This window comes from Sinocyclocheilus rhinocerous, unplaced genomic scaffold (genome assembly GCF_001515625.1).
Source record: "Sinocyclocheilus rhinocerous isolate Xijiao unplaced genomic scaffold, SAMN03320098_v1.1 scaffold1832, whole genome shotgun sequence".
NCBI lineage: Eukaryota > Metazoa > Chordata > Actinopteri > Cypriniformes > Cyprinidae > Sinocyclocheilus > Sinocyclocheilus rhinocerous.
In genome coordinates, this window is record NW_015654298.1 from 277850 (window position 1) to 296594 (window position 18745).

At 36.9% G+C, this 18745-nt stretch overlaps 1 protein-coding gene across 1 annotated transcript in view; it reads left to right on the top strand.

Annotated features, from left to right (window-relative positions):
* Window positions 1-18745, top strand: part of LOC107716986 (DNA-binding protein SATB1-like) — an 85810-nt gene that overhangs the window by 6543 nt on the left and 60522 nt on the right. The window contains exons 4-9 of the mRNA XM_016523626.1: window positions 2064-2190; window positions 3713-3836; window positions 9896-9972; window positions 10398-10432; window positions 11322-11399; window positions 15040-15491. Coding sequence (XP_016379112.1) covers window positions 2064-2190; window positions 3713-3836; window positions 9896-9972; window positions 10398-10432; window positions 11322-11399; window positions 15040-15491 — 893 coding nt within the window. The remainder of the gene's footprint in view (window positions 1-2063; window positions 2191-3712; window positions 3837-9895; window positions 9973-10397; window positions 10433-11321; window positions 11400-15039; window positions 15492-18745) is intronic.

Consider the following 18745-nt stretch of genomic DNA (forward strand, 5'->3'; position numbering starts at 1 on the left):
AGCTGTTGTAGGGTTGTTATTATTATTATTATTATTATTATTGTCTTTTTTATTTTATTTTACAGAACGACAGTAAAATTACAATACTATCAATTATGAATGTCGATGGAGTTGTTGCTTTTGCTCGGCTTTTATTTTGGCAGAATTCCGCAGGAAGATCTCAGTGCTTCTTTTTGTTGACAAGAGCATGCAGATTTATAAAAGATTCTCATTACGAATTTGGGAAGATGTTTGTCGCACGTATCACATTGTCACATGCCTTTAAAGTCCGCGTGAACCGGAAGTTGCTGCCGACTTTATTTCAGTGTAGTGACGTATTTCCAGCTGAAACGGAATATTGAATAGAGGGCATGGTTTTATGTTTGCGCTCCTCCTCTCTGTCTCTCACTCATAGCAATCTAACGGCTGGAGGGGTGTGTTTAAGGATATTCTGCCCAAGCCGTCAAACTGACGTCATCAGAAAAGGAATGCCATTCCAGAGCGGAAGTAAATGTTCAGATTTTGATTAAAGATTACGAAAACGAACGATTTTTTTCAGCGGATTATCTTGCACGGATTAATTGTTGACATCAAGACTAGCAATGTGCGCTAGTAAAGTAAATAGTAAATTTTGATTTCATGCGGACTTAAAAAAAAAAATTCACAAAAATGTTACTAAGCAACTGACGAGTAACAAGTTCAGTGCAGATTTTCCTCGCGCTTTGGACTTTGAACCCTGGCGCCGTGAGCTCGTGCAGCGCTGTCAAAATACATGCAATTCGTGCGTGCATTAGAAAATATAACATTCTGCAGTTTATTTACTAATCGTTTGAGGCCATTTCGCATATCGAATCATCATACAGTAACCTAACCACCAGCATTAGCCACCTCTTCTTCTCATCGGAGACGTGATGCAGCACTAAACAGTCTCTTGCTGTCGGTGCTCCGTGCTTGTAATGATTTCTGCGTCTTTCTCTGATAGTTTTAAATACTTTCACACTGCCGACATGTTTGCTGCATTAGCGCGTGCCTCTATTTGATCGCGTTCGTCATTGTTCGGTACATATTATTCGCCCTTTTCGCTTAGTCGGCCGAACAACGAAAGAGATTTTTTTGCTATTTTCGTCCGAATAATTTCGGTTGCCGAATATTCGGTGCATCCATAATAATGTTACAAAAGATTTGTTCTTTTAAACTTTATATTAATCAATCCTAAAAAAATGTATCCGTTTCCACAAAAATATGAAGTAGCACAACTGTAATAATGATCAGAAATGTTTCTTGAGCAGCAAATCAGCATATTAGAATGATTTCTGAAGGATCATGTGACACTGAAGACTGGAGTAATGATGCTGAAAATTCAGCGTTGAATCACAGGAATAAATTACATTTTAAAATATATTCACATAGAGGGCATTTGTTTTAAATTATAAAATTTTTTCACAATATTACTGTTTTTACTGTAGATTTGATCAAATAAATGCAGCCTTGGTGAGCAGAAGAGTCTTATTTCAAAAGCATTTGAAATGTTTCACCAACCTTACCAAACTTTACAGTAATTTAAAAAAATATAGCATACACAAATATGGGTTATATTTTAATTATATCTTGGCATTAAATGTGTGTTTATAACCAACATTTCTCTCATTCCGCCTGCCATATTGGATAGTTTTTTTTTAAAGGGGTCATATGATGTTGCTAAAAAGAACATTAGTTTGTGTATTAACCCTGTCACAGTGCATTATGGGATTATGTTGTCCGCAAAAGATGCATGTATTGCTGCCTGCAAAGGTAGATTGCTATAAATCCTGCCTATGTAGGCAGTTCACTAGAGTTGAGCGAAAAAAAAAAGAGTTTGTGCTTTTCAGACATTACTGTGATGGTAATACCATGGTATTCTTTGAAGTATGTTACTGTACAAATTAATATTTAGAAGCATGGTTTATGAATATGGTTATCAAATAGTACACATCAAAGTACCACATATTTGTTTTGAAAAGAACTAATAGAAATGTGCAGTCCTTCATTCCCGTGTGCTGTCATGTGAGTGTCTGACTGTGGTAAATGGTGTCGCCTCACCGCAGGTCTGATTCAGGTGGGCAAGTGGAACCCCGTGCCTCTTTCCTACGTGACGGATGCACCCGACGCCACAGTGGCGGACATGTTACAGGATGTGTACCATGTGGTCACGCTGAAAATCCAGCTACACAGGTCAGTGTTTCCCATGTACTGTACCCACAGTGCCGCCACATACAGTGCTGTTTTTCCCACAAGCTACTGCTGTGGGCACACGCAGACACACCTCTTCCTTTTTCTGTAGACGTCCATGTTCATCTGTCTGTCTCTATCTGTCTCGTCTCCAGAGGCTGTGTGGCTGTCTCACACTTTAAGGTGTGCCGGATCCAAACTCTCCTTTTCTTTGTGTGTGCGTGTGTCTATGTGCAAACATGGACGTGTTAATTGCACATTACAGCAGTACTATGGCTCATCCAATTACTCCAGTGTTTTAAAGAACTATGAAACCATCAATATTTAATTATTAATCCGGGAAGCCTTTTTTTATAAGACAAATTCAAGACTAAGCATGTAATTTTTTTACTTGCAGCATCAGCTTCATGTACCTTAAAAAGCCATTTATTTACATTGAAGTAGGAATCATACAAAAAAAAAAAAAGATTTTTTAAAAGCTTTTTAAACAAATACTGTGCAGCGATGAAATGGCACTTATTTTTAAATATTTCCTACTTTTGTATATATTCATATTTTTAGTATGTTTTTAGTTCATGTATCATTCAAAAATGTATGTGCATGTATGTATGTATGTATGTATGTATGTATGTGTATATATGTGTGTATATATGTATGTATGCATACGCACACACAAAACAATAATAATAATATAAAAGACTATATATCATTGTAATACATTCAGTTTGGTGTTCCTTCAGTGTCACCAAACAGGTTTCCCTGTCTTCCATTGGTCAGACAAACAAATAGTCACTCATCCTATGAGTTAAGTCAAATCTGTTTGTCTGATTGATTGCAGACTGTTTGAAAACAATCATTGTTTTTGCAGTTCCGTTTTGTCACACTAGTGACGTAGAAATGACGCCCCTCAGCCTTAATTTTCATCCCATGCTGGCGTCGAACATCTCTGAAGGGATTTTTTTTTTTTTGCATGGAGTGTTGCGATATTTTCTTGGCAGCTTGCCGTTTATTGCGTCCTATTGAACAAGCATTCATTAATGACACCCTGAATGCAGCTGTGTTTTCTCCATTGATTTGATGATGCATTTTCATGTATGAATGTTCTGAATTCTTTTTTTTTTTCTTTTAAATAAAGTATTTAGATGATAGTGGATGCTGGACTTTTTTAATGCATCTAATATCAAAATCTAGATGGAAACACCTTAAATTGTTTTAGCAAGCACATCAAGGCAGGAAGGTAGAAGTAACGTGAAATAATAGTCGCCACATGCAGCTGATGTATAATTCATGCATCAATACAGCAGATGTGTTGTATAAAGTAATTAACTAATCAGAACAATCAGGAGAGAGAGAGAGAGGAGAGAGACTCCAGATGCATCTGCTTCATGAGCCAAATGAAATCTGTCTGTCTTAGAGGGACGCTTGCAGCAGGAGAGCAAAGCCCAGTGCTCACCGTCCTCTCTTTCTCTCTCTCTCTCTTTTGTTTCCCTTTTCCATCTCTCTCTTGTTCTATCCCTTCCTGCAGTTGTCCTAAACTGGAAGACCTTCCTCCAGAGCAGTGGACCCACTCTACAGTAAGAAATGCGCTCAAGGAGTTACTCAAAGACATGAACCAGAGCTCTCTGGCAAAAGAATGTCCCTTATCACAGGTGCTGGAGCCTTCCACGTCTAGTTGCCAAGATTCCAAGTGTCCCTTTTCAAATGCCCAGAGTTTGATGGAGTGGAAATGGACAGAATTGCCATAGAAATCCAAATCAATAGCCATTGTCATCCCCGTAGATTAATGCACTTCATTTTGATGCTGTTGCAGCAATGCTAGCCGTTGTGAATACGAGTATTGTTGGGTAAACAATGGGCGAACCACAATGATCTTGATAATGCATTACAAGCTGTGAACTGTTATGGGTGAATCTCACGAAACCTGTCAACATGTCGTGTTCTAACAATCCAAGGAAAGAAAGAATTGTATTTTGCTTATGGAAAATTAGTTGCGTAGTTAACTGCATATATAACTTATATATATATTTCAATAATTTTTTTGTACTGAAATGTTCTATTTTAATATAATATTTAAAAACATAGTAACATTATTTTGGAGTCTTTTAATTTAATTCAGGCTTATTAAAAAAAAAAAACTCTTACTATAGTAAAAATCTAATCAGAATCACTGAAAAAGATGTAAAACATCCAGACTGTTTCAGTAATGAGAATTTGAGGGGGAAAGTCTGCTTAATTGTAATGAAAATTATGAAGAAAAATAAATAAAAATGGTCGGTCCTAGAAGTAAGCGTAATGTTTTTTTTTTTCAAGTGAATTGAATATTTTTTTTCTATTCTAATCTTCGATCTTTATAAAATCTTTAAAGTATTTTACGGCATTATAGTATTATTTTGGAGTTTTTATACAGAATTTTTATTCATCCTGATTTTTAAAAAAAGTGTAAATAAACAAAATACTGTATTACCAGAATGAAAATCAAATCGGAGTCACCTTTCAGAATAATCATGAAAAATGTAAAACATCCAGACTATTACAGTAATGAGAATTTGAGGGGGGGAAATCTGCTTAATTGTATTGAAAATAATTCAAAAAAATTGTAAGGGTCCTAAAAATGGGCATTTTTAAATGTAAAATATAAATGCTTTTTTCCCCTCTTGATTTTGCAGTGAAATGGGATCTGGACATGATTTCATGAGATTCACCCTTAAAACCACACTGCATTTTAAATAAGCAGAGCTGCCGTTTAAATGCTTAAGGAAAGGCGAGCGTTTCAGCTCGTGAGTTGGCGCCAATCGCAGTCTATTTCGTCTCAGGGAAGCCCGTTCTTTACCTGCAGGTGTGTGCGTGTGTGGTGATGTAAAGAGTCCCAGGGTGCTGTTCAGGCAGCGCAGGGGCTGGGCCGCTCCACATCTCTCTAATCACTCTGTTTACAGTCCATATGTGAGCTATTCCCACTGAGCAGCGGCCCGGTACTTACACTGAATTAGAGTCCGCTCACAGCTCGCTTGCTGTAGACTGGGCGGCCCACACGTGTGTGCTGCAATTTTCGGGGGAGGGTTTCTGCTTTTGTTGTTTCTGATTTCTCTTGCTGGCGTGAAGGAGGAGTGTCTTTCGCTAATTTTAGTCGTTACTTCTCCAGTTAGAACAGGCTGCCTCGTCTGTGTTAGGGTCATCTTTGATGGGTAAGCTAGTAGAGGTGACCTTTTTATTTAGGTGAACAGTCTTGTTGTTGAACAGGAAGAGTTGAAGAGATCAGGTCGATTTAAGAACAAACGCCAACTTTTATAGGATTAGCGTCATCTTGATACTCCGAACGCTAATCCCTGCTCTTAAAAAGGTTAATGAATGGAGAATCAGAAGGAGAATTACACCAGAGTGGATGGGGATTGTGAATATAGTGCATTTTTTTTTCCAAAGCTACATTGCATGTTTAGATTTACACGCTAACAGGAGCTGTTCATTCTAGTGTAGTTGGTGGACTTTGTGCATGACTAGTTGGCTAGTCATTCTTAAAGGAAGCCTTGTGTAATTATGTTGATTAGATGGACTGCCATACACCAACCAGACATTATTCTTAGTAAAACTAGCAAGCCGGACCGAGTTCAACCGAATCAGGAGTCTTGATGCGTTTTTCAAACTTGAAGTAGTTTTCATTTGACTTCAACACAATGCTCATTCTGCGAGAATCTGAGAAAACAGCCAAATGGTCAAAAACTGTGACAAAAAGGCCAAATGCATGTATGTGCTTTCTCATAACTATACTCTTTCTAGTTATTATTGTATTATTACTAAAAAACATGAGCTCTGGAAGTTAAACATTTATTTGAATTTTACTTTTGTTGTCATATTAATGTTGATTTTGTCAATACTGACATTGCTATTAATTTTAAATAAAATGTAAGGGGATTAACTTTATTTTAAAAAAGTTTCAAAATTCATCCCTTAAGTGTTGTATCATAAAAAATAAACACTATTTTAAATTTTATAATATTGATGCTGATATTTATATAACTATTATAATATTTATATATGATATTGATATTAACGCTAAAGAAAGGAGAAAAGTAAATTGCTCATCCAGGTTTGTGTGGGGCCCCTCCCGCTCATCAGCCGTCTTTCAGCACACGTATGTTTCCCTGTGATCAAACTTAACCCCTGTGTCCCCTCAGACGACTGCAACAATAAAGCTCCCCACCCACCCCATGGTCCTGAAAGAGCAGCTGTGTAGTTGCATAGCAGCAAATAGCCGTCAAATACCATCTTTGCTTGGGTTTGACATGGGCTTCCCCCCCCCCTTTCTCATGCAATGGACGAAAAAGAAGCTGTAATTAAGACGTTTTTAAAGAAAAAAAATGAAAAGGAGGGGGAATTAACCCACCTCTCCAACACAATGTGAACAGTCTCTCCGCAGGGAGACTAAAAGATGGCACGTAAGAAGGAAGTAGAAACAGTGAGTGCCTGGCTAGATACGGAGCGGTTTTTTATGGAACTCTCCTGTGACGCCTTAAGTGTTGTATCATAAAAAATAAACACTTTTAAATTTTATAATATTGATGCTGATATTTATATAACTATTATAATATTTATATATGATATTGATATTTGCATTGATGTTTTTATATACATTGACATATAGTATAGTACATTTTAGTATATTTTTTTTGTGGTGGCACAGATTAATTTAGCATCTCCTCAAAGTAAATATGCTAAAACTTTCCAGTGCCATTGTTTACAAATTAACCATTTAATTTAATTTTATAATATATATATATATATATTGGACGAAAAAGAAGCTGTAATTAAGACGTTTTTAAAGAAAAAAAATGAAAAGGAGGGGGAATTAACCCACCTCTCCAACACAATGTGAACAGTCTCTCCGCAGGGAGACTAAAAGATGGCACGTAAGAAGGAAGTAGAAACAGTGAGTGCCTGGCTAGATACGGAGCGGTTTTTTATGGAACTCTCCTGTGACGGAAAGCCAGATAGATGGTTCAGGTCGATAACGGCGTGACAGACTTCCTGGGCGCACCGATAAGCCTCACGATGGTTATCTTTTAAAGAGGCTTGTCCCATTACCTGTTGATGGCTCCTGGCGTTCGGTATGCTGAGGTGTTTATCTGCGTGGTTTGTCCTGTGTTGCGGTGGCGTACGGGTCTCGGGAGTTTAAGACGAGTGATTAATGAGCAAAGCTTTTCATAACATCTGTGTCAACTGTACCCAATATGAGCGTTTGACTCGCATCAGATCTCAAATAGATCTTTGATGACTCATGAAATCTTGGTAATTTCATTGCTCCTCTATTGTTAGTTGATGGTTTTGTTTGTAAGCTCCCTTCCATCCTGACTGTTGTTTCAGATCAGCGATAAAAGAGGCCGTGACATTTTAAAACGCCAGTTGGCCTTCAGATGTGCGGTTTGAACCTGGCCTCCTATCAGCATGGCACTGTGGTTTCATATTCCGCCCTTGCTTTTGGAGAGCATCTTCTGCTCATCTTGGATACTGTTATATACACTTCTCATTTCTCTGGCAGCACAAGCTTTGGCAGTAAAGGTTAATAGTCCTTCTTAAGCGTACACAGCGATGTGTGCTTTGGTGAGTGGTTAACCCTTGTCTGGCTGGTCCTGCTGAACTGTGCACCTGTTCATGGAGACGTGCTGGAGAAAGGTTCCAAAAGAGTTTTTCACCCTGATGCTGTTGGAGAATCTTTTAAAATTCCATATAGTGCCTTAGTTCCTCTTTGACATCAAAAAGGTTCAATTTAAATTTTTTAGTTCTGTATCATATAAGATTGTTAAAATTCCATATGATGTCATAGGAGAACCATTTAAATTTCCATGTCATTTAAGAACATTTTAAAGTCCCATGTCATAGAAGAGCCTTTTTAAATTTCGAGAACTTTTTAAAACCCCATATGATATCATTGAACAATTTAAATTTCCATATTATGCCATAAGGCAAATCTTTTTTAGTTCCAAATAATGTTACAGAGCATTTGTAAAATCTGAATGATGTCAGAGAATATTAAGTTCCATACACATCATAGAAGAACAATTTAAAATTACATTCCATATGATGTTAATGAAAGAGAAATGTTAAGTTCTGTATGATGTCATAGGAGAACATTAAGTTCCATATCATATCATGGAAGAACAATTTAAAATTACATTCCTTATGGTGTCAAAGGATAACATTTTAAATTTTATTATTATGCTACAAGCAAAACAATTTAAGCCTTGTTAAACTCAGTAGGAAATCATAGAAGAACCATTTGTTTCCATGTCAGTAAGGACATTTTTATATGATATTTTTTTCTAGTAAGAACAAGTTCCATATGATGTCATAGAAGAGACTTTTTAAATTCCGTATGAAATCATAGGATAACACTTAAAATTTCCATAATATTCCATAAAAAATGTTTTTAACATTTAGTTCAGTGTTATTTTACAGAAGAACTCCATATGTATGAAATCATGAAAGAGCAGTTGAAATTTCCATATTATGTCATAAGCAAATGTTCCATAAGATGTTAAAGGAGAGTCACATATGATGTCATAGAGGACATTTTAAAGTTCCATGATGTCATGGAAAAGCTATTTTAAATTCCATATGGTGTCATAGGATAACTTTTTTTTTAAACACCAGATATCATATCATTGATTAACACTTTACATTTTCATATTATGTCATAGAAATAGTCATGTTCCATATGATGTCATAAAAGAGCCTTTTGTATGAACATGTTTTAAACTCCATATATTATAGAAGAACCTAAAAGTCCATGTTATAGAGAACATTTTATAGTTGTGATATCAAAGAAAAATATATATGATGTCAAAGAAAAACAGTTCTTGCACCAACCTATAATCTAACATCAAAAACAAATCTCCAAAGAACCTTACAGTCACATCAAGAACCCTTCAGAGGGAAAATGGTTCTTGATAAGGGAAGCATAACTGCCTCTGAAGAGCCTTCATTTTTGAGAGCTCATCTCTAGGTCTTCAAGATGCATTTGGAAATGGGAATGCTGAAGTTATCCATAAACTCAAACTCTATCGTACACCGCAAAGCCCCCCTCCTCCGCACCACCAAGTCCCCAAGTGCTCATGTTATAAAAATGATAAAGCTGCCGTACCTGTAATTTAAAAACAGATGGTTTCATCTTTTGAATATTTATAACAATCAAAACAATTTCTGTGCTATGTAGCCCAGGGCTATTAAGGTGTTAAGTGTTGGGTTTAATGAAAAAGAATCTCAGCTTTTTTTTTTTTTTGGAGTGGAATGTATTAAAATAGAAGAAGAAAAAGCAGAGGAGATGAATGGGAAATGTGCTGTTAGGGCAGCGAGGAGACGTGAACTCGTTGTGTGGTCTCAACATGCAACTCCGGCTGTGAAAACAGATTGCGAATAGGAGTTGCATTCATATAGGGCAGAAATCCCCAAAGCATCATCTGCTTTGCTGTCTGCCTCACAGAGCCTCCTGGATGCATCCACTTTCATACTCTGTGGCATTTGTTAAAGGGACATGTATTTCTTAGTTTATATTTTAGCAGAAAAAAATTACATTGCATACATTTTTTGGATCAAGATATGACACTGTATACCATATACATAATGTTAAATTGTGCGTAGTACAGGATTTTTTGACAGACTTTCTTATTGTACTGTGAGTAAACATACATTTTAAACGACACAAAATTTTGTCTTGCAGAGTATGATTTCTTCAATTGTTAACAGCACTTACTATGCAAATGTGTCTGCGGCGAAGTGTCAAGAATTCGGACGCTGGTATAAACATTTCAAGAAGACAAAAGACATGATAGGTAAGCCGAATGCTTAACAAACATTTGTGAAATCACATCTAAAAGAGATCTGTCTATCTGTCTACCTGTTGACTATTTATGTCTATCGATCTATCTGTCTGTCTGTAAATCTATCCGTCTATGTGTGTCTACCTATCTGTTTGTCTCTCTATCTCTCAATCTGTCTATTTATCTGTCTTTCAATCTATCTCTATCTGTCTGTCTGTCTATCTGTCTGTCTGTCTGTCACTATATCCGTCTATGTGTGTCTACCTATCTATTTGTCTCTCTATCTCTCAATCTGTCTGACTATCTGCCTGTCTGTCTGTCAGTCTGTCCCTCTATCCGTCTATGTGTGTCTACCTATCTATTTGTCTCTCTATCTCTCAAGTGTCAAGAATTCGGACGCTGGTATAAACATTTCAAGAAGACAAAAGACATGATAGGTAAGCCGAATGCTTAACAAACATTTGTGAAATCACATCTAAAAGAGATCTGTCTATCTGTCTACCTGTTGACTATTTATGTCTATCGATCTATCTGTCTGTCTGTAAATCTATCCGTCTATGTGTGTCTACCTATCTGTTTGTCTCTCTATCTCTCAATCTGTCTATTTATCTGTCTTTCAATCTATCTCTATCTGTCTGTCTGTCTATCTGTCTGTCTGTCTGTCACTATATCCGTCTATGTGTGTCTACCTATCTATTTGTCTCTCTATCTCTCAATCTGTCTGACTATCTGCCTGTCTGTCTGTCAGTCTGTCCCTCTATCCGTCTATGTGTGTCTACCTATCTATTTGTCTCTCTATCTCTCAATCTGTCTGACTATTTATCTGTCTTTCAATCTATCTCCTATCTATCTGTCTGTCTGTCTGTCTGTCTGTATCTCTATCTACGTATATCTATATGTCTCTCTATCTGTCTATTTGTCTATCTTTTCTGACTTTTTATGTCTGTCTATGCAAGTCTGTCTGTCTGTCTATTTGTCTGTGTATCTAGTCTTTTCCTTGTCTACTTATTTTTAACATGCCTCATTTGTTTGTTCTTTAGATTCAGTTAAAATGCAAATCTAACAAATCCCTGTCAAATATAGACCTATGTTTAGGACAAAAAGTCTTTTTTGACTTCAAAAATCTATCTTTGCCATGCAAATAATAATCAACAGCACTGTGATTTTTATCTTTTCAAGTGTTCAAACACGCACCAGTCAGTCAGTCAGGTTGTTATACTGCAGCTCTTGACATCTGCCTCTTGTTTCCTGTTCACTTTTACCCCCACTAACACTCTCTCTTTCTCTCTCCACACCTGTGAATGCGTGTGTTGCGTGTCTGCGCAGTCGTGCGCCAGCCCTCCCAGCTGGAGGGCTACCTGGGGACGTGTGTCCTCCATGACAGTCCACGTGCCACCACGTTAGGTAGGTTACGTGACGCACTGCAACCCTCCCCACCTTATTATTCATGAGCACATGTGCTAATATTCCAATGGCGGCGACACCGTAACTTTGCGTTAACAACTGACGGCAGGCCGAGAGCCTTGTGAGCGGGACAATTAGCGTCAGATGAAGCAATCTGCCACGATAAAAACTTGCACATAAACACATCTGTACACAACACTTTTGTCTTTTGTTGTGGCTCTAAATGTTTGCCATATCAAAACAAATGTATTCGTATAGCGCTTTTTACAATACACGTTGCTCAAAGCAGCTTTACAGAAAATCATGTTAATATTTATAATAATGTCTTCTTCATGCTTTATAGTCGCTTTAACAAATTAGAGCTGGGCGATAATATAGTTAAGCAGTTTTTAATCTAAATTAGATTGTTTAATTTCGAAATTTGAAGCAAAAACAGAATGGTCTGACTGAACTAAATTGATCTGAATAATGACATTGTTGACATTTTAGAGCTGCTTCACAACTGAAATGGAAGAATTTTGCAGCATTAAAGATTCCATAGTTCACCTATGCAAGTCAATGGGGACCAGCAACTGAAGGTGAACTATCGTTCCAAACCTGTATGAGTTTCATTCTTCTGTTGAACACAAAAGAAGATATTTTGAAGAATGTTGGTTACCAAACAGTTGCTGGTAGCCATTGACTTCCATAGTAGTTTTTCCTCTGATGCAAGTCAATGGCTACCTACCTGGTTTGGTTACCTACATTCTTCAAAATATCTTCTTTTGTGCTCAACAGAGGATGAGTGAATGATGATTTTTGGGTGAACTATGCCTTTTTAAGGCTGTTATTTTCCTGTTCATTACTGTGATGCTGTTTTGAAACAGTCTGTATTGTGTATATAGTGCTACATAAATAAATTTGACTTGATTTTTTTCCAAAGTGACTTATATTGCATACAAGTTATATGTTATATTGCATTCAAGTTATGGGTTTAATCCGTTCATGCATTCCCTGGGAATCGAACCCATGACCTTGACATTGCTCTATTGTCTAAACTGCAGGAATGCGAAGCTATAGTTATGCCAAGGTTATGGGTTTAACTCCCAGAGAACACTGCTAATGAGAAAGTGCATGTCTTGAATGCACTCCCTATTGTAACTGGTTAGTCCGCAGTGGATTGCGTTTCATAAGTGGTCAGTGAGAGGCCGGTCTCGCAAGATCTTGCAGAGTGTGGCAAGCCGTCTCTAGCGCAGTAGCGCTCCCATTCAAACACAGCCGGGCTGGAGAGCGAGCGCCCGCCGTGCCGTAGGGTTTTACCTCCCTCCCCTCAGCCCACATTCTCTCTCCCATTGTGCTCCTAATCCCAGCCTGCTTTGTGGCGAATTCCACAGAAGAGACTCCGGTTCTCTGTCTGTGTCGTCGCTGCAAACGGGGCCTGCGAACGCTTTCTTCCAACCTTTTCAATTTGCATGGAAAAGCGTGTGCCCCCCAGCAGTTTTCCACACCAAAAAGACAACTGAGAGGCATACCGTAACATCCGAGCACAGGAATGATGGGGATTATGGGAGAGCTTTGATTATTACCCAATTTTTTGTTTGTTTTTGTTTTTTTTCTGTCCCTCTCACTTTCTGCTGATATTGAAAAGAACAGCCGTGGCTTTGTGCTCGCTGTCAGTTAAGACACATGTTTGCATCCTTGTGCTTATTGTGCATATCTCTGGAGAGTTTCCATGCGCTTAATCTGGTTTTTATCTTCCAGTTGAAATATTTATATTTTGATGATTTGTCATAATGCTTTTTTTGCACTCTATAAAATCCGTAAAATTGTCCGCGCTAGTAGGTGATGGGCATTGTATTTCTCTTTTTTTTTTTTTTTTTAAGTAATATCTTTCAGCTGACTACCTGTGTTTCAGGAAAGCACAATGCTTTAGTCCTTTAAAGGATTGGTTTACCATTTTTTGCTATATTTACTCTGCTTTACATTGTTCCAAATCCATATGCTGTTATTTTTCCATGCAACACAAAAAGAGAAATTTAATAAATCTTCAAGCAGCTCTTTTCAATATTCATAGTGACCACATCTGTCAAAAATCTGCAATAAGCTGTGAAATGACAAAAAAAAGCACTAAAAGTAGTCCATCTTTCAGAAAAGTGACAGATTATGGGTTTAGAATTATTTCTTTAAATTCACACATTCATAAGTACTTTTTAATTTTCATATTTTCAAGCATGTTTGCCACCACACCTTATTTTCTATCCGCTCAGTCTGGCCTGTTTAAGAGACCATGCTCTGGGCTTCCAGCGCATCACGCTCCGGTTATATTTAGACTTTCCCAAAATTTCATATTAGCCAGCTTGTGTACCTTGTTTTAGAATTAAGAGCATAAAGGGCGATTCAAGTGTATGGCTCTCTGGCTCGGTCCATGTGAAGACGTCCTGCTCGCTGCTTTAGCAGAGCGCCCACACTGCCGTGTTGTTATTGCTCACATGATTTGGCCATGGACATTATAAACTAATTTCTGGTGCTGCCAATTTATGCAGATACAGGTCACACACTGTGCCCCATCATATTAGAGAGGTTGTATTGGGTTACTGTAGTAATGGCAGGCTGGAACGGGCTTGATTAGTGTGTTTTTTTTTTTTAGCTTGAAACTCTTGCTTTTTGACTTCATGTCATGTCCAATTTGTTATGAAAGTGTTTACTATTTGATATTGATGTGTTTTGTGATGAATTCTGTTCATCATAGAGTAGTAATAAGGCAATTAATCACTCATTTTGAAAATATCAGCATGCCCATTTGTCCAGTTAAGTGATAGTTTCTGAAGTTCCTTTTTTATAACATTTATTGTTAATTTTTATTCATTCATTTTCAGAATTCATTTCTAAATTTCATTGTGTTAGTGATCGTAAAAGTATCAATATATTTTGGTACCAAGTTGATACTAAACTAAAATGAATTTTTTTTTTGATGTTAGTATGTAATAGAGTTTTGAATTGCATTTTAAAAAACAAATGTTTTTTATGAGGTAATAATGTAAACACTGACAGTTCATCTTAAAGTCCGATCATCTCTGCGCATTAGACCTAATAGACCTGCCGCTGTCTTTGTTGTTGTTAATATGAATCCAACAACACAATATTGACATGAAAAAGAGAAAAGCACTTTCCGTCTTTTCTATTAATGACTGTTTACATGAATAAATACTTGAAACAATATTTACTTAATTGAGAAATGCTTGCACTACATGCCACTAATTTAATTTATTCATATTTATAATAATATATATTTTTTAAATAGAGTGGGTTCAGTAGCATATTAGATGCAGTGGTATCGAAATTAGTATCTAGAAACATGAAATTTCACTGCTTTTGGGATCAAACTTTTTTATTATTATTATTATTATTGTGACATCCCTACATATATTTTATTTTTACTACATTTTTTTATTGTATATAATTTTTTTAAATTTTTGTTTTATTTATTTTGTATATATTTATATTTATTTATTTTATATAATATATTTCTTATTTATTGAAATCATATATATATATATATATAAACATTTTTAAATTATTATTGATAATCAAACACTGGTTTAGAGTAACAGCATCAGCTTGGTTGGTTTTGTTGATTTTTTTTTTGTGTGTCCACTTTTAGCTGAGATGGACAGTCTGTCTGATCTTTCTCCACCCGGAACCAACCACCTCAGCTTCAGTCAGCAGCCCATCCCGGGCAGCACGGCCGAGCAGTCCCCGTCCCCGGTGCCCCTGTCCCACAGCAGTCAGGCCCCCAGCCGTGCCCAGCTCCCCGGCCTGCACCCCGGCCTGGTGTCCACCCCCATCAGCCCCCAGCTGGTGAATCAGCAGATCGTCATGGCTCAGATCCTCAACCAGCAGTACGCCGTCAACCGTCTCCTGGCCCAGCAGTCCCTGAGCCAGCAGTACCTCAACCACCCGCCCGTCAGCCGCGCGCTCAACAAACCGCTGGACGCGCAGCTGTCCACCAACTCCGAGGTCTCATTGGAGATCTACCAGTGGGTCAGAGACGAGCTGAAGAGGGCGGGAATCTCCCAGGCTGTATTTGCCCGTGTGGCCTTCAACAGGACGCAGGTACATATATTTGGATTATAATATATGATACATTTGGAATAAAAGTGCCTTTTGAGATAAAAGATAAACATATTACATGGGGCAAGATTATCACAAAATGATACATTTTTAGCAAAATTGTCTGTCTAATCCTAGTTAGACAGATTTGTCTTCTCACATCGACTACAAAAACCTAGCAAGCTGTCTACATAATAATTTGATTCTTTTTGTTTAGTAATTTTCTGTTTATTTATTTTAGTTATAAAAATTGTCAAACAACAAATCATGAACCGTTTTCTCGAAGTCTCTTATGCAAAGCGTCATGCTGATTTCTAAGATATCATCTTTTGGACATTCCCTTAAAGGGGTCATATGATGCGATTTCAAGTTTTCCTTTCTCTTTGGAGTGTTACAAGCTGATTGTGCATAGATAAGATCCCTGAAGTTGCAAAGACTAAAGTCTCAAAACCAAAGAGATATTCTTTATCAAAGTTAAGACTCTGCCACGCCCCCCTAAAACGGCTCGTTCTAACACGCCCCACATATCTACCTCACTATGTGGAAATATTAGCATAATGCAGCCCAAATGTGCACGCAAAGAAAGAAGGCATGGTTTCAGTAACCGCAGTTAGTGTTGAAGCAACATGTCAGGGAGACGCTGTGTGTTTAAGTGCGAAAGCAAAAGCACTTTATTTGGATCACTTACAACAGAACAGCAATGCATTTTATGGACGACCGTTTCGTGAACCTAGGAGAGGAGGTAATTCTGACTTTGCTATGACAATCTGGCGCTTCTGAATCAGCTACTGTTTTGTTATTAGTTTAAGTATTTTTAAGTATTATTTGCGTGCGCACGCGCGCGTGTGTGTGTGTGTGTGTGTGAGAGAGAGAGAGAGAGTCACATCACAGTGGAGTCAGCTGTCTTAACCATGGCTTGTGTACTGCATCATTACTGTGTCTGTCACGCGACTCTGTTCCCCAGAGTAAAGACATTGCTCTGTCTTTACATTTATTTTGAAAGCTGAAGCTGGCGATTATGGTAAGGGGCGTTACATTTCCGACCCGTGCTTGCAGTGTTCGGCCAATCACAATGCACTGGGTCAGCTGGCCAATCAGAGCTGACTGCGCTTGTCGGAAGGAGGGACTTTGTAGAAAACGAAGCGTTTGAGAGAGGCGGGGCATAGAGGACCTACAATAATGTACAGTATTTGAAAAATAATGTGTTTTTTGAACGTTAAAGCATGTCAACATATTCTGTTACACCAAATACACAAAATAATGATCTTTAAAAAAGCATCATATGACCCTTTTAATGCACTGCAACTAGCAGAGTAGAAGAAATCCAACCAAAACGGCAGATAAATGGTTTCAAGACTGGAAAATATTGATTAAAAAAATATTCCAGTCTAGTTAGTTACATGGCAGTATTTGGTTTTTCTGTCATTTTTTTTTTTATTGGAATATGGCAAAAATAGAGGAATTTTCAAGAGGTGACTTAAATAGCTCAATCTGGAAAGAATTGAAAGTAATCTTTTAAGAATGATTGGGTGATTTTTGTTAAGAATCTATATAGAAAATAAAAATTACTTTATTACTTTTTACTCCAAAGATTTTTGGGTGATAATCATCACGAACAATTTAGAAAAAAAACCTTTGAATATTCTTTACAAGAACCAAATCAAGTAACCATAAAGTCAATGGAGTTAAAACAAATAAATCAACAACAACAAAGTCATATTCCCCTTTTTTCTTGCAATAAAAATAATAATTATATTTTTGTGATTTATTATTTAATAAAAACATTTAAATAATTTTTTTTTTTATTATTATTTTTAAAATAAAATTTGAGTATTTAATACAAATAATTATAATAATTAAAATATATTTTTTTATACAACAAAAATACTGTTATTTACTCTTAATGTCTTTATTTTCAAATTTTTAATCTTTGAGCTTTTATTTTGGCGGAAAGTGAGCCCTTAAAGCTCTTGCTTTGTTGGCATCCGGTTTATATATGATTTTTGTTGCAAATCTAGTAAAATTGGTAGCACTGGTGCATGTTGTGCTTCTAAATGCACGTTATAAGAGACCTAATCTCACAGGGCTTGCAGAAGTGAAGCATTTACTGTGAAAACACCAAATAATGAGCTGCACACGTGTAAATTAATACAGTGCTGCGCTTCGCTCTGAAACTCACTGCGCATATGTTTATTTAAAGTGATTTTATTTTGATGTTTTGTGCAGCTTTAGCATGTACTATACAATGATTCAGATCTGTGTTAGGATGCTGTCTTTGAAGGCAGCTGTCTATGTAGGTGCTGTCCAGTAAGGCAGATCACTAGGATTTGGAACAGAGCCATTAAGAATGTTGTTTTGGTAGATGTGTCAAATTATTTTGTTGACGATTATAAATGCTGAATCATATCCCCAGCTCCGCCCCAGCCCCATACATCAGCTGTGACATGTTCGTGTGATGCTTGCCACTACATGCTCTGTACATCATTAAAATTCACCATGCCTTGCTAATATAGTGACAGCAGAACACTCACAGTTAGATGGTTTATCTGCTTTTGTTTTGGGATCAACACAAAGTGCCCAATCGTCCAGTAAATGCAGGGTTATCAGGACTAAAAGCAGGCAAGCATTTTTCTCACAGATATTGCATCTCATCATTCAATCAAAAACTTTACAAATCATCAGCTTCCTGGCAGGAGTAACTGATCACTGACTCACGTCTTTTGGTTCGCACGCCCATGGCTTTGAGCTTGTTTTTCGTCACTGCACGCAATCTGTTGTCAGCCCTGAGCTGTGACAGGACACTTATTAGCGGTGTGGGCTAAGGCAGACATCACTATTGTTATTGTTCATTCAAATTATTAAATTTTCCAACCAAAAACTCATTCCTCACTGCTTGTGCTGTGTTATTGTGCATGAAGGATTCCTCAAATTGTGCAGCTTATTGAATGAGGTGTGTAGATTTACGGTTTTCCCTCAACAACAGGCAAAATTTGCTTTTGAAAGTATTTGAGAATTCACTGTAAAATATTTAGAAAATTATATATATATATATATATATACTGTATATATATATATAAAAAACAACGATTCTACACTATTTCTGGGTCACTTATTAATAATCAAATTAATAATGCATTAATAATTAATTAATACATTTTTCTTGTTTCTCAATTTATGCCGAATAACCTGGACAACCAGGTTTTGTTCATGTCATCTAATAAAAAAGAGAGACATAAACTGAATTTTTTTTTTTTTTT